This window comes from Channa argus, chromosome 7 (assembly GCF_033026475.1).
Source record: "Channa argus isolate prfri chromosome 7, Channa argus male v1.0, whole genome shotgun sequence".
Lineage (NCBI taxonomy): Eukaryota > Metazoa > Chordata > Actinopteri > Anabantiformes > Channidae > Channa > Channa argus.
In genome coordinates this window covers 10,368,691-10,392,220 of record NC_090203.1, presented here as the reverse complement: position 1 = coordinate 10,392,220, position 23,530 = coordinate 10,368,691, and the positions used below count along the sequence as shown (strand labels likewise).

Genomic DNA, 23,530 nt, shown 5'->3' with positions numbered 1-23,530 from the left:
AATGTTTTTAGAAAAGCAAGACAGACAGGATTACACTGCTGCCAGCTCCTTGGTGATTGCTGTTTTGTCTGATGAGGACCGATGGGGCTGGCCAGAGACACTGGCTGCCACCTGACATGATTAAGAAAAGACATATCACATGTGTTAAGGCTCTTGAGAGAAAGAGGTGTCCGCGTGATTAATTATTTATAGGATGTGAAAAGATATCCACACATTTGCACCAGAAATGCCATTTGTTGGTTTGTTTATTTGCTCTTTCTCCACAGGAGGAACAGAAGAGGAAATGGGTAAGAATCTGGAGAAAGTGTAGGAGGTTCTGTCGTGCAGGAAAAAGAGTGGAAAGGAAGAAAAACAGGAAAAAACAGAGGGTAGTTGACAGAGAAGACAGACACGTGGAAGAACCATCCTGTGATAGCTGTCCAACAAGCATGCATAGGTGTAAGTGTTATGGGTGTAAACTGGCTTCACTAGCCACACTGCCTCAGTCCAAACAAATAAACCCAATTTTATATTAGAGCTTTACAGAAGCCATCAAATTTTATACAGCATTTTGTACAGCAATTACTTTTTTGCCACACACTTCCAAATTACAGTATGTCTATGTTACATCTATGATTGCCTCAAATGCCCTTTGGTTGATCTAAAAAAAACTATTATTTTTTTTTTTTTAGGCAGTGATTCTTCCAACAAGACAGACAATATACTGTACAGTGACAGACATACAGACAGACACAAATATACCGAACAAATACAAAGAGAGAAAGAAGGAGAAAGGCAGAGGACCAGAAGCAGATTTTGAGTGCCATGCCTGCAGACAAGTTACTCTAACTGTTGGAAAATGGCAGTAGAATCATACAAAAAAGAGGAACTCAACTGCAACCCAGTCGGTTAACAAAGATGTAATCAGCAAACCTTAACATTCACAGAAATATATTTGGCTTCTTGTTAGTTTATTCATTCATTGAGATTTATAAAAACCAAAACGGAAAAACAAAATAACCCATTTGAAGCAGTGTCTTTTCTGGTTCAATCTGGTCCATGCATGTTTCCTTTAACAATCAGTCGAGCCCAAATAAACGTTTAAGGTTTGTGCCATCAAGAAATAAAAAGCAACACAGACTTTCCACCATATTATGTCTTAAAACCAAGACTCATAAAGCAAAAGATACTGCCCCCAGAAGGGTTGGTACCTTTATGAAATGATAGGCTGTACAAGCTGTCACGTTTTCCCTCCCCAAGTAATTGTTTAATAAATAAATTAATATGTGCCATTGTGTAAAGACCTTCTGCTTGCATTTGAGCCCTCCTAAGTTGTTTTATGAAAATCATATTTGTTACAACTGAGAGCTATCCATTTCTTATCTTTTACCAACATGATTTTTCTGCATTTAAAGTGCTCAAAACTCAACCAAAGCTAATCTTATTTACAGTCATGACACATATTCTAACTTATACTGGAAGGGAATTAGACAAGTCAGTAGAAAAATAAACATTGTCCTCAACATTGCATAAAGAAGCAATCCTTAATGAATGAATTCATTCAAGTCAATAAACTGTATTTTGTCTTAAAAGTTCCTCACACAGTCGTCAAAGTGAGAGGAGAAGGTGCTCCGTAACAGAGAAAAGATAAGAACAGTGGCTGTATATTGAAAAGTTTGTCAGTGAGTCATGCACATACAGTCCCCTTTGTTCACTGTTTAACTCCCCTCCTTCCTGGAAAAACACCCAGTCCTCTTCAGGCCCAAAAAAAAGGGGTGGGGTGGGGGAATGAAAACATGCCTTCTCAAACATCATTACCAACACTGTCACACTCCAGGCAGCTGCTTCATAGTAATCACAATGAATAGGAAGACACCGATCTGTTCGGCTCTAGAGTTTAGGTCCTAGTCTTCTATTCTATTCCCTGATTGGCTGATTGAGTGACACACGGGCTGATTCCCCCCCCCCCCTTGCACTTAGACCTACTACTATACCAATGTTTTCGACAAGCTTTCTCCAATTTGAACAATCACATATATACAACTAAAAACATTTTTCATTTGTCTTCTGTGTGGTGAAACACTTCCCAAAATAAAGTGGGACCCAAGATGTGTAAAAAAATAAATAAATTATACTGCAGTAGAACAGTTGTGACTGAGTGAGAGGCGATTTTTATTTACTCACACTATGTACATCTCCAGGACTGAGCTGACACTGGTCTGTTGGGAGGCCAGTGTTTGCCTGCCTATTGCTGGTTACAATTTAGATATTTGTGTGTGTGTGTGTGTAGTGGCATACTGCTTGAGTCAGAAGTGAGTAAGTTTTCAACTTGTTTGAAAAAATTCCCTTATTTATATTGTTTTATTATCTCTCATGTGGACAGTGAGCAGATATCAGAAGCAATGCGTGTGTTCTGCCATTTGTCTTTGAGTACATTCAAAATAGTAGATATCATCCTCAAATAATCACGACTATGTCTTATGAAAAAAGCAACTGAGTGTTTGTGTTGTTAAGCGGCTCAGTTTTGGTTGTCAGTGATGCTGAAAGCTTTTGGAGTGGGAACTGGGTAACATCAACAGTCCAGAGGGAACCTCTGATCTGTTGGATTGCATCAGTGCAAAAAAGATTTGCTTATGCAGGTCCATCTTTACTTCTTTTTTATGAAAGATGCCGCTCAAGTCCCACCGCAGGCCCACCGAGGCCCCACCTGGGATACTATGGTTCAGTGCAAATTCTATACAGTGCTGTATAGGACAGGTACTCCATAGTACTCTGAAGAAACATGCATACAGAGAGACAGAGTAGGAAGCACACCTATCTTACAGTACAATCCTTATCTGTGCAGTGTTTGGGGTACTGTGCAGTCAGCAGAATGGGCCTGTTCTTGGGTTGTGGGATGTAAACATCCCAGTGGCGCAACATCATAGAGGAATTTATTTCAGAAGGTTAAACTGCATTTCACTGAAATGCTGACATTTTCTGCACCTTCCTTAATTACATGTGAAATTGTTTGGGTTGTTATTATTAAAGTACACTGTGTGTGTTTGTTTCAACAGGGAAATGAATTTGATTAAACACTAATATGTTGAGTAACAGCTGTAAACAGAGATGTTCTCCCATAGGAAAACGGTTGACCTATCATACACTTATACATAGATTCCTGTCATTTTTTATTTTTTTTGGTTTGTTATAAAGTTATTCTTATTATACTGTTTCATTGTGTTAAATTTTCATTATCATTATGAGACGAGGATGGGGTCAATTTGCTTGTCTTCATAAAAAGCATGCATGTTTCCATTCCCTTCCTTTTAGTCTCAGTGTGGTTTAATTTCCCTGATAGAAGCGTCTCGGTCAGGTCGTGCTGCTCCTCCTTTCCTTGTCTTCAGTTTCTCCATCCTTACTCTTCTCTTCCATTTATTTTTGGGATGTAAGGCTTATAAAGAAATAGGTGTCCTTTGTTGCATTAGCGTATGTCTCTTTAAGAGTCACTTCCAAGTCAGTGTGTCACCATTTTGAAGAATTCACCTTGTAACCAAAAAGTTGTGTCTTTGATACCTGAAAAGGAACAGATTAATAGAGACATGTTGAATTATTACGCTGATTTCGTGCTGACTCCTGGGTCAGTTTGTAGTAAGGAGTCTTTTAACATCCAGGATCTCAGTTAGTTGCCATGGAAGCAAGTGGCCCATCTTTGCCCTCCTCTTCCTTCTCATCTAACGTCTGAACAAGGCCAGAGGTGACATCGGAGGCCTTCCGCTCTGTTATTGGCTCTGCTGGCGGTTGCCCTGGACTACTGCCCCCAGAGGTATCTCCTTGTTGCGTAGGTGGAGTCAATGTAGCCGACTCTGGATCTGTACACAGTGTCACCTCCGCTTCCTGATCAGGACACGTGATGAAACACATGCACACACACAAATTCAGTCAGCTTAGCTCACATATAGAAACTGTTCAAGAGCTGAGGGTGCACACAACAACTGGCCAGTTAAAAATCTAAATATGAAACAGAGGATCTGTACTTGTGGATTTCCAGGTTATATTCAGTTAACTCGAAAAATTACACAGTTTACATTGCTGTAGTGTATAGACTGATTTCTGTTCCAGCAATGCAATGAATTCAAGCTTTCTTGAGAGTTTTAAATTCTTTGGCTATTATTGTGTTTTTGTGTCTTTCATTGCTGTTTGTTTACTCTGTTTTGTATTGGGCTACTGGTTAAATCCAAATGACACTCACTGGCCACTTTATTAGACACATTTGTTCAATCTAATGCAATCCAATACACAAGCTCCGCCATTAATTCTACTTATAAGAAGAAGTGGTTCTGATATTTTAGCCCTCTCATTGATTTTTAATAGGGTGGCCAAAACAGAACCACCTTTTCTTATAATGCACTCCAGTAAGTCTCCGCCACCCACTATGACCTCAATAATAAACAGACTTCTCACCTCTGAGACATTTTCAACTTAAAAACTGAGACACAAGTGGTTCTTAACAGTATGACTACAATTCAATATTTCAGATTTATGGAATAATTTGCAAAAATAAATACTATAAAAGACGCATTTTTGTAATTAATATAACAATACATGCCAGCTCTTAACAGAACTTACTCAGCACTTCACAGTTCAAATATTAAACACTGTAGATGTAATTTTGATTTAATCTAAGCCCACATTCACCTCACCTTGACCTCCTCTTCCTCCTCCTGCTGCTCCAGTAGTGGGGAGTGTTCTGTTCCCACCATCTCGTCTCCAGAGGGGACACACAGGCTTGGCTCCACCACCGCCGCCACCCCCATGTAGCCGCCAGCCTCTGCCTGATAGGCCTCCATCTGCCCCGTGTTCCAGAGATCAACCAATGGTGGGTGAACTTGATGGACTAGACTGTGGATGGTGCTGTTGGGTGTCACTTGTAAAGACTGGTTGGCACTGTGCAACCTGTGCTCCAGAGACTAGTAACAAAGGGACAGACTGTGGTCAGAGACAGTGACTTGTGAGGAAGAAAAGACAGAGCTAGGATCTCCTGCTTGTTTGGAACCTGTTTTCTCAAGTATGTCTTTCATGATGCAAAGACATTTCAGAGGTGAAACAGTGTTTTTCAAAATACACAAAGTCAGGTGTTGGCGAAGAAAATACTTAAGTAAGCTAATTCATTATACCAGTGATCAATACTGAGCACAGGAAAAGATAAACAGCTCTTTTTGATTTGCAGCATTTATGAGCTAGAGAACCAAGTTACAACATTCTTTATATGACCTCTTCTATGAATTTTACATATATTAGTTATTTTTAGGAAAAGAAAGTTACCAAATATTGCAGGTGAAAATCTGCATGTACATAATGTTTTGTGGCACAATGGACAATGTTTCTTTAAAGCTCAGTGTGACATTGTAAATCCCAAAGACTACACTTGCTCCCATTAATCACCTGTTGTTGCTGATACTGCAGGAGCTGCTGTTGCTGGTAGTGCTGGATCTGTTGGATCTGCTGCAGCTGCTGTAGTTGACTCTGCTGCTGGAGGCTGAACTGCTGCGGCTGTTGTTGCTGCGACAGGAAGTGAGCTGCCACCTGCCCATCATACCCGTCTGTTCCCATAACATAGCCAGGAGCGGGGGACGCCACACCGGAGGGATCATTGTTGATCGGTTCCCAGGCGTCCGAGGAGGAGAGGCAGTAATGTCCCTGTGAGACGTATGTGTGAGGCCACACCTCTGCTGATGAGTGGTGCAATATCTGATCTGTAAAAAATTAAAATTGCACCAGGTGCTATTAGTATTTTTTAGACTGGGAGAAATGATGGCAAGAGTTTCAGTAACAAAAAGCATAATAGATTATCTTGATATAACCAAAGCAATACAAACCTAGTCAACACTGACACTATATGTGGCTGGTGTTGTGAGGTTATAATGCAGAACTTACCAAACCAAACAAGCAGGGCATTTGACTGAGATCTAAATCCAAAAGCTCAGCAGAAAAGTCTCAACATGACAGTAACTCTCCAAGTTGTAGTGAATATAGTTTCAAACTGGAACACGTTACATCGTTGATTCATCACTTCTGTCAAACTGTATAATGCAGACATAGCTTTGATTTTTTTACAGTTTCTCTTTCTCTCAGGGACAGGTATAAATTCTGTCATTCCAGAGAAACCTCAAGCATGGAGACAAAAGATGAAACAGTGTTCTGATGCTATCCTGCAAACTGCTTGTCTGCACCTACAAAAACATGTATAAATACACAGATTAGAAAAGCACCTCATTTAATGGTGCAGTGAACAGGATCAACTCCAATTGATCTGCATCTACACCCTGTATGTACAGTGTGTTTTGAGACCTATCATGCTGCATGCATTAATGTTTTAAGAACTGTACCTCGACTGGTGATGCTCTCCTGGTTGACTTCACTCAGATGGGCCACACTACCCTGGTTTGATCCCGACCGTGGGCTCTCTCCATCCATTGATGACCAGGCTAGAAGTGTTGCTTGTGAGATAGCAAACTGCTGCAGGATACCTGAAGTCAGATTTCAAATGACAAGGCATGATTGTTGTTAAGACTCGCATCATTTTCAATTGGCTAACTAACTGACACAAAACAAACATCACATGACCATATACTTTGCTGATGTCAGCAAACTCAGTGCCTTTCCGAACCTGCAGCGAAACGAGCCTCCTTTTCTCCATCACTGAGGTCACTGTAGGCATCATTCTCAAGCCGCCGCTCCTTTTCCCGTTCTTGTGTGGTGATGCGGGACTGGGGGAGGCCCCCTGCACCCACAGTCTGCATGCCCCAGTTCTGCCATTCAATCATGTGAGCAACACGACCCTGGGCCATGGCTGTGGGCTTGGTCACTCTTTCTTTCATGGTGCGGGTCACTCCTTCAGAGAGAGGAGGTAGCAGGGAAAGAAGGATGATTAAATTAAAGGAGGACAGCACGCATAGCAATGGAACAGGTTTCAAAAAATAAATGACATATCAGATGTGGATGCAAAGGTGATTGATGGATTCAGTTAATGAAGATAGGTTTGTTTTTTTAAGTTAGAGGATTGAAAATGAGAAAGTAAGGGGAGGAAAAGAAATATGTAGATTTGTTATTATCAAAGGTGCATTACTTTTTGGTGAGGGGAGATGTGATGGCCAGTGACAATATGGATATCCAGTAGAGTTAGACTGATAAATAAGATAGGCAATAGGAATGATATAATTTGTAGTCAGCATTGACCTCCCATGAGGAATTTATAATACATAAAAGTATTATTGGCAATAATTAATTTTTTCAAGTAAGATTTGTTTTAATATTCACAAATCCTGGATTAAACACTAAATGTAAATCTGGGATGTTGGGCGGCAGGTTAAATAATGTTTTTATATTAAACATTAGCGTTAAATACAGTTTCAAATAAACACAATCCAGTGTAAAAAAAAACAAAAAAACTCATCAGTCGAATCCTACTTCAATACTCCAATGGCTGCAATTAAATGAGGATCTTCATAAGCATGGATTATGTGAATAGCTAAATGACATGGGTTGTGGAGGTTACATTCATGTGTTTAATGAGACTAAGCCATTGCCTCTCACCTTGTGGAGGCAACGTGTGTCTTGTCTGACAAAGGTGCATCATGGGATTGAACAGGTTAATTGGGGTGAGGTGGCTGTGTAGCATGAGTAATGAGAGGCTGGCTTGTTGACATTATGGCTTTCACACTTCTGCTAAGCTGCACTGGGTAAGCAAACAGGTCTCTCTCTCTCCTTGCTGTCTGTCTGAGAACTTGACTCATACAATCACTGCAGAACATTTTTTAGAAAGAAATTAATTTACTGCTACCAAGCTAATCAGTTCACATCCCTATAATGGCTGTGCTTCAAGTTTCATGCGATGAACACATAATGACACATACTGTACATCCCTAGTTGCTCGATTCATCTCTGATGGTGGCACATGGAGATGGGATTTATGAATAAATTATAAGACAAATCAGTACCACGCCACACAGTGCAGCAGCTGCACTTCATTACACCGTACTGCAATACATGTCACTGCACTCAAATAAACTGCACTGCACAAAACAGCTATTACACCAAAAGCACTGCACTAAAAGAAAGCACTTCATTGCAATGCACTTAACTCTGTTTAACACAGCACTTTACAGTTTAAAACATTCATTCTAATATCTGCTCGAGACACCACAATTTCACAACCCCTTAACATAAAAATCTGCACTTCCCACTCACCTTTTCTTAGAGAAACAAGCTGTATGATGATGCAGTGTGTGTATATGCCTTGTGTTTTCCAGTCAATGACTTGCAACAAGTCATTGACTGTGTTTTTACAGTGTGGAGAGGAAGTGATACAGGGAACCCGTTTTGGGTACCATGCTGACTCCAGCACCCACTAGGGACGGAGCCAACATGGGGGCGATTTACCAGTTACAGCACAGACACACACCTGACACACCTGACAGAGAAGACTTAGCCAGAGCCCCTATGCCATAGGCATTTGAGTTCCTCTTGAGCCGAGGCAGGATTGATGTAGTATCTTCCATAGACAGCTAGAGGGAGAGAAGAGAGAGGAATGGAGGAGGGGAAAAGGTGCAGAGAAAAGGATAGTATGGAAAGGTGTGACAGGGCACACAAAGACATCACAACAGTGTTTTAGAAAGAGGTGGGTGGAAAGGAGAAGTGATGGGAATGCTGGGTTAATACAAAAGATAATATCTGCATTTCTCAAATCCTGTCTCCAAGTTACTGTTTTTGTACCAATAAGTGATTCTGCTAGTGCTCATGTCCACCACTACAATAAACCGAAAGATTGACTGTTATGCTGAGGTGGTGGGGATTGTGAGAGAGAAAGAGCAGATCACTAAAGAGTGAGTTAAATCAAGCCAGATGAAAGAAACAGAGAAAGAAAAGTAGTAGATGAAGGAATGGTGTCACAACACTTACATTGATTCCTTCCCATGAAAATTCTGAACGTCCATGCTAAGGAAGACAAATAGAAGAAGAGAGAGGGATGGGGAAAGAGTGAGAGAGTGACAGGACAGCGAGAACATTCTCATGCATGGAGGGGAACATGGAAGAGGAGAAAGAGGAGAGACAGAGGTAGAGGAATGCACATCGAACATTCAGAGGAAGAGAAAAAATTAGAGGAGAGGGGGGATTTTCAAGGAATGAGGAAAGAGTCAAGGACCAGAATGACAGGGAGAAGGGAGGGGATTAAATAGGGATCAGTTTATATTTGCTTAGTTATGTATAGCAGAGTGAATATGCTACGGATGAACGAGCCTTTTCTCCAGTTAAATGTGCTGCCAAAAACACTGAAAGCCAGCGGAAAATTGATTGAGTGAGCCCAGTTCTGTGTCGAACAATATCTGATGCTGCAGACAGACAAGGGACAGAGGCTAAGGAAGGTCTGTGTGTGTGTGCGTGTGTGCGTGTGCGTGTGCATGTGCGTGTGCGTGTGTGTGTGTGTGGGTGTCGGGGGGTATAACAGGGAGAAAGAGAATGGAGTTACTGGGGACAAAGTAGATAAACTGAGTAGACAAAGCAGCATCTGCCACCCCATCTAAACTGGACTGACAGTAACAGGACCAGGGACAGTGGTGAGTTCCTGCATGAGCTAAAATGCTTTCTCCTGCCTGTCAATATACTGTACACAGACAGTGGGGCGTGGGGTAAAAAATTAAAGACGATACATTCGTAAATATAAACAAAACTAGAAAATCACACCCACCCTCGACAGCATATACATCATTGACCATATTTTTATTTACAGAATTTAGTTCATTTAATTGCCCAGCCTGTCACGAAGGTGCACATGTCCATTTTTATGTATGTGGCTCTAACAGCCTTTTAGCACCAGCTTTATAGTTAACATTGAGACATGCGGGAGGTTTCAATCTTCTCACTGCCCAAAACATCCAACTAGACCTTTAAATATAAAAGAGAAAAAAGGTTGGGACTATGTGTAAAACATAAATAAAAACAGAATGCAATGATTTGCAAATCTCATCAACACACATTTTATTAACAATAGAACAGAATCAACAAATCATATGTGGAAACTGACAAACTGTAACATATCATGGAATGGCTCATTTTGAATTTGATGGCAGCAACAGTAAGTGAGGACAGCAGTTTCTGTTTTAGGACTGCTCAAAAATCTGCTCAAAACTCCTTGGCTTTTGTTGGTGGATTTTTTGGTTTATGATGCGTCAAATATTTTCTAATGGTGAAAGGTCTGGACTGCAGGCAAGCCAATTCAGCACCTGGACTCTTCTGCTGCTAAGCCATGCTTTTGTGATGGATGCAGTATGTGGTTTAGCTTTGTCTTTCTGAAATATGCAACGCCTTCCCTGAAAGAGACGTTGTGTGGATGGGAGCATATGTTGTTTTAAAATCTCTATGTACTTTTCAGGATTAATGTTGCCTTTCCAGATGTGTAACCTGGCCACGCGATAGGTGCTGATGCACCCACATACCATCAAGCTGGATGGTCCCTCTCCTCTTTAGTTGTTTATACCCAGTCACGCTCCTTTTATACCCAGTCATGTTACTGACTGTTGCCAATTAACTGTTGCCAATTAACATAATTAGTTGTCAGATGCTCCCCTACTTGTCCAGCATTTTATTGCCTCTCCTCCAAATTTGTTGAGATGTGTTGCTGCCATCGAATTCAAAATGAACTAATATTTTCCACGAAATGGTACAATTTCTCAGTTTCAACATCTGATATGTTGTTTATGTTCTTTTGTGAATAAAATATGGGTTGATGAGATTTGCAAATCATAGCATTCTATTTTTATTTAGGTTTTCCTGTCTTCCCAACTTTTTGGGGATTGGGGTTTGTACATAAAATACACTCAATTAGAAACAAGCATCATCTCCAAATCAACTGTTAAAACATGTAGCGGAATAATAAGATATAATATTTCCATCTGTATTGTAGTTGAAACGTAGTAGGTGTAATCATTGAACTGTAATTTGTAGGTAATGTAATGCTGAGGGAGAAGGTCTACCAGGGCCGTTTTCACTGTCTCCATCAGCTACTGTACATGCAGCTCGTCTCCACATAGCTCATGTTAATCGATATCAGCCTCTTCCTGTCTATTCTATTCTATTCTCTGCTCCCTCTGACTCTGCTTATCCTTCTCACTTTCTTCCCGGCCCAAAAAAGTGGGTGTGGGTGATAAGAGATTTAGCATGAATGATAGAGTTGAGCAGCTCTGACAATACTGATATGTGTGTGTTTTTTATCTCCATGGGACTGAAGGGCATTCTAAGGCATGATGCATGAATAAATTATGGAATCAGTCTACAGTCCATTTGGTGAAAAGTGCAGTTCTCTACATTTGAGTCCAAAATGGTTTCTTTTCCTGCATCCACGGGATCAGTATAGCAGTGAAAGGAGGGGAGAGTAGAGCAGAGGAGAGGAGGATATACAGTAGAAATAGTATATAAGAAGTTGGAGAAAGAGGGGGTGATGTCTCTGCTGTTTCGTTGCTAACCAGCATTGAGCAGTGACTCTATCAGATGGACATCAAGCAACAGATGTAATGCCAGCAGCAATGAGCAAACCCAACCAGCTTTGGTTCAGATGTCCTGCTACGCCACTCTGTCATGGACAGAATAGTGTAGCAGACGTTAAGCAACTGAGGCTGACATAAAATTTGCTACTTCCCTAATCTAGCATAAGCACCGGCACCTTGAGTTACAGAGAGCTAGGGGGTGAGCTTTTTGAAAAACAGTGCTCATCATGTAGCTGTCTGTGAAACTCATGTTAGTCAGCAGCCATGTTCAACAACAATCCACTGTCAGAGGAAGTCAACAAGAAAGGTGACCCAGAGTGAGACTTACCTGCTCCCCATCCTTCTGGACTGGCACGCCATCTGCCGCTGAGATAAACAGAAAGGAAGATTGAAAATTAGTGTGTATTCTTTGTATCCCTCTCAGTGACAAAAGAAATCTCCAGTTGAATACCCCTACAAGAATTAAAGGACGCCTTCACTGGTTTTGAACTCACTTCTTATCCCCATAACAAAATGTCTCTCTACTTTCAGCCTAAAATGCCTCTAGATGACATCCCTTGAAGGAACTTTCAGTTCAAATTATGTTATCTTCTTGCTCACACAATGTAATTTGTAATCAGAGTCAACATGCTTTTTTAGATCTCCCCCAGATGACATCATCTGAACTCCTAATGATAAAAACACTAATCAATTTAAAAGCATGAATGTACATTTACACCCTAAACTAAATAGAGAACCATTTGAAATTTGGTGAAATCGCCCTTTGATATAAAACTGTTATAATGATAATAAAACATAAACATTAATGCTCTACAGCGGCGCATTGCATTCACCAAAGAAAAAAAAAAATCCGGACCTTATCCGGAGCTCGTACTACGAGATATAAAGATTTATGGGTAAAAATCTGAACAAAACAAAAGTAATAATAGTTACATAATAAATAATAGTTAAATTATTTTCTAACCAACCTTCTCCACAGGTGGTTTAAACAGAAACCTTTCACTGGCAATGTGTTCTTTCTCCCACAGTTTTATGACGAAAAACACTAATCAGACTACTAATTACTAATCAGAGATCAGCCCCTTCCAGACCCTTTAACTCTGATTCATTTACATTCTGATGTTACCATATATGCCATTGATCTCCGCTTCAGTTTTTTGAGCTTGTTCTTAAAATATCACTGAAATGTGGCAGAGAAAAGTGTCAGATCTGTCTTTCTTTTGTGCAATCCACCACCTCTCCATCACCACCATTTACTCTGGAAAATTCACCTGAGAGTTTCCATCAACCACCTGCAGGCTCTATTCCACCACCATTGGCATCTAGATTCCAGGGGATCCTTCATTTGGGTCTATGCTTAACTTCCTTTGTATGAAAATTACACCTGTATATAACACTTAATAACAAACTATTCAGACAAAGTGGCAGATCATACACAAAGCCATCTACAGAGCATTGAAGATGGGAGTCATCTGAAATGCATGCTCTATGTTGGATAAATTAACATTATTATCTCTCCTCTTTTCTTGCTGCCCAAAGCCTAATTAAAACATTGGCTTAATTATAGACTGCACTGGTAATGAAGTTTAAACACAGCTTTGGTCTCTAGGTACCGGTTCTCTGTATCAGAGGGTCTGAGTTGTGTGTGCCTCTCTCTGAGGGGCTTACTTCTGTATCAGTACCCTGTCAGTGTCAGCGTATGTAAATGTGTGTATGTGTGAGGGTGTAGCTCAGTCAATCAGCTGCATTTGGCAATCATGACTGATTCCTTGAGAGTTCTGAGAAACACAGAGCTATTGGCTCTCTGGATGTCCAGTGATGTCTCTGACCCACTGACCCAGTGACTCAAAAACATCAGCTCTACTGTGTCTCTGTTGGGCTCTCAGAAAATACCCTGTCCTCTGAACTCCATCCCGTCGCTTCAGATCACTGCAAGGGCAGGAGACAAGGGATAGATTTCATTTTAGAAACTGACCCTTAGTTCTTTTACAGGAAGTCAAATAAACAAATAAAAATCACCTTACATCATTTGCAGAGTTAATACAGTTTTTACACCTTGATTCTCCTAATTTCAGTTGTCTTATTTTGTAGAGATTGTACGAGTGGCTCATGTGTCATTAGTCTAATGCATTTTTCTTACTTCTTTAATATCTCTTACAGTTTGACCTAATTTCTCTTTAACCAGTTTCTGTAGCTCTAGAAAAGTAACATTGTATCCCAGCTTAGGCTTGGAGAATACCAAATTTAAACACAAAGCTTGCCTTATAGATGTGCATGTGGCCATATTATAGGCATATTCATCACCTAAAATTAATTAAAAAGATACAAACACTTTTAAAGCTGTAATCTTTAATGTGGTAGATTGCACTTTATGTGAAGAGGTCACAACAAAAAAGGAACTCTGTTACAGAGTGTTTTTGACACACATGAGGGGGCTAAAAATCAGGTTATGTTTTTTCTTATTCATTTCTCACAAGTGTGCTGACTTTATTGCCATACTATTAAATATTAGTTGGAGATATTTAGCAGTGAACTACTAAAGATTTGATATCAATCAAACTCCACTCAGTTTCAGCAAGATTCTGAAATATCATCATCATGATTCGCATCATGAGACCAATATCCTATTTCACCCTCTTGCCCTGTTGAAGCCTAGTTTCCGCATTTCTGAGCCCCTGAAGATCCACTCGATCACCTGTTTCCACTTCCCCAAATAGCCCTGTAGTATATAAACCAACCATTTTTGCTCAGCAGCTGCCAGACTTTCAATTGTGCATCCATGTTTCTAACCTTCTCATTCTGCTTGCCTGATTCCAGCCTGTTCGACTCCTTGTCTGCCCCTTGGACTCTAAACTCCTGCCTGCTGTTTGAGTTTGCCCTCCATTTTGACTTTTGCTTGTACCTTAACATAAAGTAAACACCGGATGGCATTTTTGTGCTTTTGGGTCCTCATAAGGATGACCCCTAAGATATGATGGAGCTTTATTTTTTCTATATTACATTATGTCCCATCAAAGTCTCTGCTGGAAGGGAAACTCGCATTCTGTTTTGAGTTTTTCAGTCTGAACGAGCCAAATGTGGCTCTAGTTATTGTTAAGGACCTGACACTGAAAAGTAATTTTAGTGTATCATTTGTAAAGTATAAACTTAATTTTAGCTCTTTCAGCAATCTTTACTGTGAGCCACTGCTGTGATCTGGTCAATTTAAGATACATCATCCAAGGGCAAAAATGTCCCAATAAATGTTGGGTACATTGCCAGTTATAGTTTTTACAATCTAAGTGTTTTAACACTGAAGCTGTTGAAAGTACTCCAAGTACTGCAAATCTATCCTTTGCTATAAAAGTGTGAGAAACTGTGCAAGTGTGAACAAGGCATTCCTGAAAATGAAAGTGCTTTGGATCAGCTGATGGACACGCTTAGCTGCAGAAGCAAAGAAACTACTTTTGCATCTTAGCTCATCATTTTCAGGGGACATGGACATATTTGGATTCTAATTACACTTTGTAATTACACGTTATAAATGAACGTTGTGTGACCTCAGAAGGATTAGTCAGGCATGCTTGAGTTTTTGCAATGTGGCATGTGGTGTAAGAATGTTACTTATTGGCTGATCTCAGTTATAGATTTCTGGCTGGGTAGGAGAGATTGTCCCAGATTTCTTTCCAATCTGGGTTGAAAACCTGCCCTACAAAATGTTCATGAGCATTTATGCACACCCTCAATATCAGGCCTACAGCAGCATGATGCCAATCCTGTTTTACATCTGTTTATCTCCCTCTCTTATGCTTTCTCAGTCTCTTCCTCTCGCCAGCCCTTACCCTTGTTTGGCCAATTAGTAGATTAGCGGTCATTCTCTCCCAACATGAATCACCGTAGGGGCTGAAGAGTTTTCTGAACTGCAGTATAGAGCATTTATATTATATATTGTCTGTGAGCCTCATATGATATTATATCAAAGCGTGTTTTATTTGTGAAGTCAGCGTTTAGGGTGTGGATGGGGTGTCTATATCATGCTATGATTATTTAAAGCTGTTTATAGACATTAGACAATCTCTAGGTGCTGGGTCAGTAGTCATTACCAAACATCTTAGTCGTTTCTTTAACCCTGGGATGCTCAGTATTTCTGCACTCTGGTAGGCAAGGCTCTTGGGCTGTCAGCTGCACTGTAAGCGAATGCATAATTCTGCTCCTCGGGAGGCAGGCAGGATTCCTCCTTGAGGAAACAGCAACAACAGAACACATGACCAGAGCTCTGAGCCAGCTTTTCTTCCCCAGGCACTCTCCCTCCACCCCCGCACCGCTGGATCTCCCCCTGCAGTCAATGGGGAGTCAGGCTTAGCTCAGGCAAGAAGAAGTGAGAAAGAGGGAGGGCAAGGAAATAGAGGAGAAAAGAGAAGGAGCAGCACGGCCATGCACAACAAACGATCTGTATCTGTAGGGATCTGTAGCGGCTGCACTGTCAGCTCCAACTCTGACTATTGTGGCTTGACGGCTCCCACTGAAGTGGGAAGTCTTTTGAGCGTCATCTGCCTTTTCTCACTCCCAGTCTTGCAGCAGTAACGCTAAAGATTCAGAGGGCTTGGTGCTTGTTTACCATGACAGCTGCAGCAAGGCTGGTTGCCATGATGGGGTGCCGCCTTAGATAGCAGCACTCTTGCAGCATTAAGGCACAGATGCCAGCTCTAGAGTTCAGGAAGAACACATGTGAGGGCCAGAACTCAGATGGTTAAAAGAGTTAGTTGAGAAAATGGAACCAAGTGTGTTTCCGGGCATGGTCCACACACATGCAGAGACTCACACTTGGGAGACTCAAGCACAGTACGAGTTACTGTTATTACCGTGGTGAAATCACATCACCGGTCGTCATGCTTCTGTCACTGGCTGGTATGACATGCCTCATTAATCCGTTTAGGCATGATAGTGGCTGCCATTCTGTGCAGGTAAGTATGTTAAAACACTGAAAGCCTACATCTTGTAGTATTTTGGCACCAGCAGCTGCAGTCATAAACGTGATCACTCCAATTAACATCCTAATGGCGTTAAATATATCATGAACATTAGGCCACAAATGGAAAAAAATGTCTTTTTTATGACGTTTAGATGAAGGGCAAAAACACACAGAGGTGGAAGAAATCAACCAAGTATATAAATGTGCAACAGATTGCACAGACAGGAAGTCTTTAAATTCTCAATCTTATTCTAGAACATGGCTTTTTTTCTTTATCCGCACTGAAGTGGTTAGTTGCTGCAGATAACACAGAGACAATCAGTGCTGGTAGCACACTAATGCTAAACACATTAACACATCTACATAAATACACACACACACAGATCACATTGTAGAGATCAAGTACTCTCTTTCAGAGCATTATGTTTCTAGCTGAGTCACATTATTTACAGAAATGCCTGCCATCATATGCCTACACACAGGCCTCCTATTTCTGATCTGCCACATACACATACAGGCAGAAAATGGTATCTACAAGGGGACAAATCTACAATTTAATCATCTCCTTGCTGACAATGTCCCGGGCTTGTAACATGCATTGCGAAGAGTATGCTTTAGAGAATATGAAACAGAGAAACTCCCTCCCCTACATAAATCTGCAGGTAAAAAATCTAGGCTAGATCAGAGTCTACACATACACAAGCTCGCACAGATAAGTGTCATCAGGTGTCACCATTTCTTTGAAGTCCTACATCAGTGAGTCATTCACTTCAAATGTGTTTGCACGCACAAGGCTTTTCCAACCTGGACAGGAGCCAATCAATCAGCCTCCACCTCAGTCTGCCAAATTTGCCAGTTTACAGGCAGACCACATTCTGGCACATCCAAACCATGCTATCAGTTATTGACTTAATGTGTCTAAAACCATGGTGGTGAGGGGGTGTTTCTTTTTTTGAATTTAATGGTTGCATAGCCCCCTTCGTAAAACAACAGTGAAAATAAACCAACAGGGAAAAGTGGTAGGACAATAGTTCTATATATGCTTCCATATATTTACACCCACATGTGTTCATAAACAGTGCTGGGATCATAAAGGAGGAGGAGGAAAACTTACTCACAAGGTCACAGGTCCGTGCATAAACAGAAATCTCCTAGTGAAGACACAGTCTCCAGTGCGAACCAAAAGACAAGGACTTGGCGTGTGAAATATTTTTATACTGGCAATTCGAAATGGAAATATTACCCATAAGAATCACCAAAAGGTTTTTCAACAGCTCACTACAAATACATTTCTACAAAATCCCTTTTTCTTTTTCAAAAGTCAGTGAGATGTTCAGTTCAGTACAAGCAGAAGTAAAAAGACTGCAAACTTTAAATAAAAATCACTGAACTTCTGATCATATAATGTCAACAGTTTTAATTGATTAGTGCTATTGACACATTTTCATCAATACCCAAAAAAGTATTTATGTTTGATATTCAGTCTTGTGCACTGGCAGACAGTAATACATGCTGAACAGTTACATTATCTAATTTAGAGAAGGTGAAAAGAGAGAAAGTGTCTGCCTAGAGGCTGTACAAACAGGTGAAAGTTGTCATAATGTTCCACATTCACATTTAGAATTTCAGCACTGCATGCAGAACCGCAGCAGTTTTATTCACAATGCCCTGAATTATACTGTGATTAATGTTTTCAGGACTCCAGAGGTACAGTGTTGCATGGTAACCTGGTACAGAAAAATGGTTCTCAGCACAATTATTGCTAATAGCAATATTAACACTACATCTAGAAATAAAATTAGCATCATGGTGCTGTAACAGTATTAATAACATCGTTTTTGTCAGGTGTAGGAGTTTGCTCTTGTTCAAGCACACATAAGCTATGTACTGCACACGAGCTGACTCAGAGAGAAGAATACTTTGTGTAGTCATTTTGCAATACATCTCAGCACCTTTCCTCGCTGATGAGGTGAAGTAGAATGTGCACCTCCCTTCAACTGCATCTCAAGGCCTTCACTCTCTGAACATGTGATGTATGCTGACATCTCATCTCCTGTACATCACTGCCCGTCTTCACCTGACTCATTCACATGAGGAGCAGTGACAAGGGGCTAAGCCAGATGATAAAAGAGTCGTGGTTCACAGTGTTTTCTATTCCCTGAGTTTAAAACATAACCCAGAATATCCTTAAACATTTGCTGTAACTACTGCAATGATAAGGAAGTTAATTTCAGTCAATGTCTTGTAGAATAAAAGCTACAAACTATAAAGAAAATTATAGTTTGCAGTACAAAAGGAAATGCTCAGTTTCCTGCAGCTTAGTATGTAGTATGTCAACTTGCAGAACATCAAGATATTCCAAATCTTTTCTTTTTATTTTTTTTTACAAGGAACAGATAACATACTATAGCACTGTATGGGCACAAACAGATATTACAGCCTGGACAGAGTCCACTCCCAGATATGATGGAGCTTAGAGAGTCTTGTGTTACCAGACAGATCCAGTCCTGATGCCTGCTGCTCCTCCTGTTGATTTCTGCTTGGCAGCATGGACTGCAGTTAAGAATGCTGATCAATAGTGCACACTAAAGCCATTCACACCCAGGATAAACACAGCCATGCCTCTATTCTGGCAGTATTGTTGCTGATTCTGTTGCTTGCAATAGACTCACAGGCTCAGATACACAAGCTGTTTGAAAACAACTGGGCTTCCTGTTTTTAAATATTGTTTGTTGAAAAATTTGTGTTAGATAATAGTCCATACAGTTCATAATAATCCTTCTATCTTGACTACATGGAGCTGACAGCATACATTGTAATTTGGATGTGCACTTATGCATATTCTTCTTTATCAGAGCTTCATCACTTATCCCTGATTAGAAGATGTGACCTCTATTAGTAGAGCAGCTTCCCCAGATTCTTAAGATTTTGCGATCACTTGTATAAAAATGAGCATCAGTATTCAAGTGCCTCACAATCAGATTATTGTGACACCTTTTCAAAACCTTCTGTCTACTTCAATTACATTATTTCCAGGAGTTGAAGTTGCTGCACTTGTGGGGTCTCCTGTCTTGTGCTGAGTGTTGACAGAGGGGATCCTATCTTCCTCTCCTTCTCTGCACTGTGTCAAATACTGTAATCTGGATGGAATTGAGCTGCTCTTATGCTGCTTCTGCTATATTCAGTTTGCACCTGCCTTCCTAACTGTGTCACATAGGACTCTGTTTCTTCTGCACTTGCATATTCTAGGTATTTTTAAAATCCTCTTCATCAAGAATTTACATTGAGTTGAACAAAACTGAGGGGGCGGGGAGCTGGAGGCTTGCGCAAGCATAGTGGAGATTCTGTCTATAACCCGGTTTTAACATTCAAGACAGCTCTAAAGTACCTTCTCCAGAGTGATGTTGAATATGAAATCTGACTAAAGATTTGCCATAAATGTGTTTAACAGGCTGATGTGCTAACTAGTGTATTAATTTTTAACTCCAAAGGAGGATTTTGTTTATTTTTACCTTAGAGCGTGATACACCTTCATGAATCATATTCATGCAGACAATTAGTTGTTTACTTGAAATAATTATTTACACCCCCCCCCTAATCTTTCTCAGCTTAACATCAGTCCTTGTGTTAGTTTATCTTTGGTTTTCTCAAGGAGGGTCCTCAGCTAAAACTCCCATCAAACCCACACACCCTCGCCTGCATGTCTTTGCCCCTCCCTCTCCCTCTCTTTCCATCGCCATCCGTCCATCTCACCTCCTCCCTGCCTGTCTACCTGCAAGGAAACTCTTCCTCTGCTGCTTATGCCTTTATCCCCCTCTATCCCTATTATTCATGCAAATAATAAACTGCAAATGCCGCTGACAATGGCATTATCCCTTTTCTCTAATTCCTCTTTTTCTCCAATCCATGCTGTCCTATATATAAGCACTATCACAGCGCTTCCCTCTCTCGCCTCCCTCCTCTCCATCCCTCTCTGCCTCCTACTCACACATATACATACTGCCAAACAGCATCATAAATCAAGAAATGGGAGGGAGGGGAATAGGGAGGTAGGGGATGCAACCACACACAGTAGCATGTTTTAAAATGTATCGCCTTTGAAATCTTTCCTGTAAAGCTGTGTATGCAGCTTCTGTAACCATGCATCCACAGCTTGCTTACACACTCCAATGACAGATAGGCAAACATCTAACACACACACATACATAAAGACATTTTCAAAGACTGCCTCTAGTCTCTACACCAACCCCTCATTCCTGCAGGACCCCCGATCTCCTCCTCTTCACCCTACCACCTCAACCCTCCCTCTAGCCCGCAGTGAGAAAAGGTAAGAGCAGCGGGGCTTACTCAGTCTCCTGGAGCCGATGCATCCCATGGTGTCTTCACAAAGGCCCTGGACACAAGCGTGGAAGTGTTACCCAGACACCGTGCATTCTCCCTCTTCCTCCTGCGGCTCTCTTTTTCTCTCTGCTTTAGCTTTTTTTTTCTTGCTCTCCTGTGCTTTCTCTCTCCCTCCTGCACTTGCTCGATCACTCTCTTGCCCTCCCTCTCTTTTTTCTGTCCTGTTCTCGTTCTCCGATGCAGTGTCTTCGATGAGATCTGGTTGGTAAGTCAGTATCCCTGAGGCAAGTAGATGAGACCAAATAAAGATGTTAGGCATTAATGGCATTATTTAAAACACATATGTATTTTTTTTTGTTTGTGTATTAACCATCTATAACAATAGGTGTTTAGTACTCAATCCAATTTGCTCTGATTATTACACTTGTTCACACAGAGTAGTTGAGACTGACAATGATAAGATGATTGGATCTTTTATAAATCAGAAAGGCCAAAACAGCCACAGGCAATCACCTGATGAGAGATTACATCAACCATTAGCTTGACTGTGTGTATGTATATTCGGTTACCACTAACAGATCAATGGCACAGTGCTGAGAGTATTGGACTTCCATTGTTGTAGATATCTCTGCACTGCCGTAATATTATTGAGCTAAAATGGGGGATCCTCTCTCTGTCTCCCTCTCCTGTGTGCGCTCAGCCTAACAATGCACTGCAGCGGTTTCCTCGTGCCTCTCCATCTCCCTCTCAATCACCCGCCATCTCCTCCCTCCCTCGTTCCCTTTCTTAGTGATGGTTCAAAAAAATTGCACACACATGTCCCAAAACTAAATAATCAAGAGAGAGGGTTTTCCTTCACAGTCAACACCACTCCCTCTATTTTTTTTTTTTTTTTTTTGTCCTTTCAGCTTATCCCATGAGTTCAGGGTCGCCACAGCGGATCATTGTCCGCATGTTGATTTTTTGTTTTTTTTTACACCCAAAAAAAAAAAAACCCTTCCTGATGCAACCCTCCCCAATTTCTACCAGGCTTGGACCAGCACTGCACAGCTGGGGAGGGGAATGGGCTGTTAGGGGTCCAGTGTCTTCCCCAGAGACACTTTGACATATAGCCAGGATCAGGGATTGAACCACTAACCTGTGGCCCGTACACAACTGCCTTTACCAACTGAGCTACAGCCACCTCTCCCTCTATTGTCTATCTGTATTGATCCACCGCTGAGTCTTCCCTGCTCCTATTTCTTGCTTTCTGTTCCCTCTGGATCACATCAACACTACCTGGCTACCAGACTCCCTTCACTCAAGTCTCTCGCCCTAATTTGACTTTTATGTCTCCAGCACCACTACACCTAAAGCCATTCCCCTTCCCTCTCAATCCACCTGTCTCACTAGTTTCATATCAACCCTGCCTACCTTTCTCTCACTAATCACTCCTTCTTTGTTTGGGCAGCTCCCTTTCCCTCTTAGCAGATAACTAATTTACGTGCGCTGGTTTTCAAGTGTTAGCCCTGGGAATGACGCAGGAGCATTCTGGACAGTGAGAATGGTATGTGTGTGTTTTAGTGTAAGTGTGCGTGTGTGTGTTTGTGTCCGTACTGGTGGTGGGGAGATCACATGTGTGGACACTCATGTTGGAGAGGAAGAAAGAGTGGAAGAGAGCAGGCCAGATGGATGGACAGAGAGAAAAAGACTTGGGCAGATGGGGGTGGGGAGGGTGATGGAGAGGAAAGCAAAGAACAGTTGAGTCATGTGCGGGAGAGGTGTGGAGATGATGCTGTGTGAAATAAAAATTAGCACTCCAGAATGGACAGAGGAAAAACACAACAATCTATTGAGTTGATTTAAGCATTAAAAAGATAATACAAAATGGACAAATAGGCATGGATGTGATGTAGTGATAAAGGGTTTACAGAAACGTGCAACTTGCCAGACTTAACAAATTATTTATAACCTGACCAGTACCTGCACTGAAACATGTGTGTTATAGTAGCTCTCTCTGTTGGTTGCCCACTCGAAAAAAGAAGATGAAGCTATGTGCTGCTGGAGGGGTCATCTTTACTCACATACCATTAATCTCGCTAATAAAAAACATTTGTTACTGAAGTAAAATGTGTCCATTATGTGACAAATGAGTCTGTTGTCTGAAAGATCCCCCCAACCTCCACACCCCTACCTGCCCATCATTCTATGTCAGTCAATGGCTTGAAGTCTTTAAAATGTCTGTCTTTGTTTTTTCTGCGTCATAGGAATTCCTGTTTTTTTCTGAGATCCTTTGTTAATCTGGGGATGTCTATCTTTCTTTATTCATCTTAACTTGTCAGTGTGAATAATAATTTGGTTCTTGTTTCTTCTGGATGGAGTGTAAGATGCATTAAACTAGGTTTGCTTAATGAGATGCACATTCAAACACATTCACACGCCAGCTGAAATGGTTGATTGACAGAAAATAAAAGAAATCACAATACATTTATTTTTTGGTTTGTTTTGGACTGTTGATAAGTCAATACAAGATATGTTTAGGTTGAGCTCTAGATAACTAATCAAGGAGATAATTGTCAGAATAATCAACAAAGAAAAAAATCATTAGTTTGATCCCTATCACACACCCCCCCATTCATATACAGTATGTTGCTGACAGCATCTTGATATATGATAAGGACCATCACTGCAAGACAAGGTCAACCACAGAGGGAAGATATTGTTGACACTAATCTCACTCATGATACATGGCCCATTC

General features: G+C 40.9%; 1 protein-coding gene across 6 annotated transcripts in view; it reads right to left on the bottom strand.

Moving 5' to 3' along the window:
- Positions 1-227: 227 nt before the first annotated feature.
- The window catches only part of fam131bb (family with sequence similarity 131 member Bb), a 42,248-nt gene continuing 18,945 nt past the window's right edge, over positions 228-23,530 (bottom strand). The window contains exons 4-12 of one of the 6 annotated variants that reach the window (XM_067511644.1): positions 20,800-21,072; positions 11,830-11,867; positions 8,920-8,955; positions 8,423-8,525; positions 6,629-6,853; positions 6,348-6,488; positions 5,404-5,714; positions 4,662-4,928; positions 228-3,855 (exon numbers count right to left, since the gene is read on the bottom strand). In XM_067511644.1, coding sequence (XP_067367745.1) covers positions 3,637-3,855; positions 4,662-4,928; positions 5,404-5,714; positions 6,348-6,488; positions 6,629-6,853; positions 8,423-8,525; positions 8,920-8,955; positions 11,830-11,867; positions 20,800-20,827 — 1,368 coding nt within the window. In that variant the 5' untranslated portion in view covers positions 20,828-21,072 and the 3' untranslated portion in view covers positions 228-3,636. Of the gene's footprint in view, positions 3,856-4,656; positions 4,929-5,403; positions 5,715-6,347; positions 6,489-6,628; positions 6,854-8,422; positions 8,526-8,919; positions 8,956-11,829; positions 11,868-20,799; positions 21,088-23,530 lie in introns of those variants that run through there. The other 5 variants (XM_067511646.1, XM_067511645.1, XM_067511649.1 and 2 more) reach the window with 5 other exon arrangements.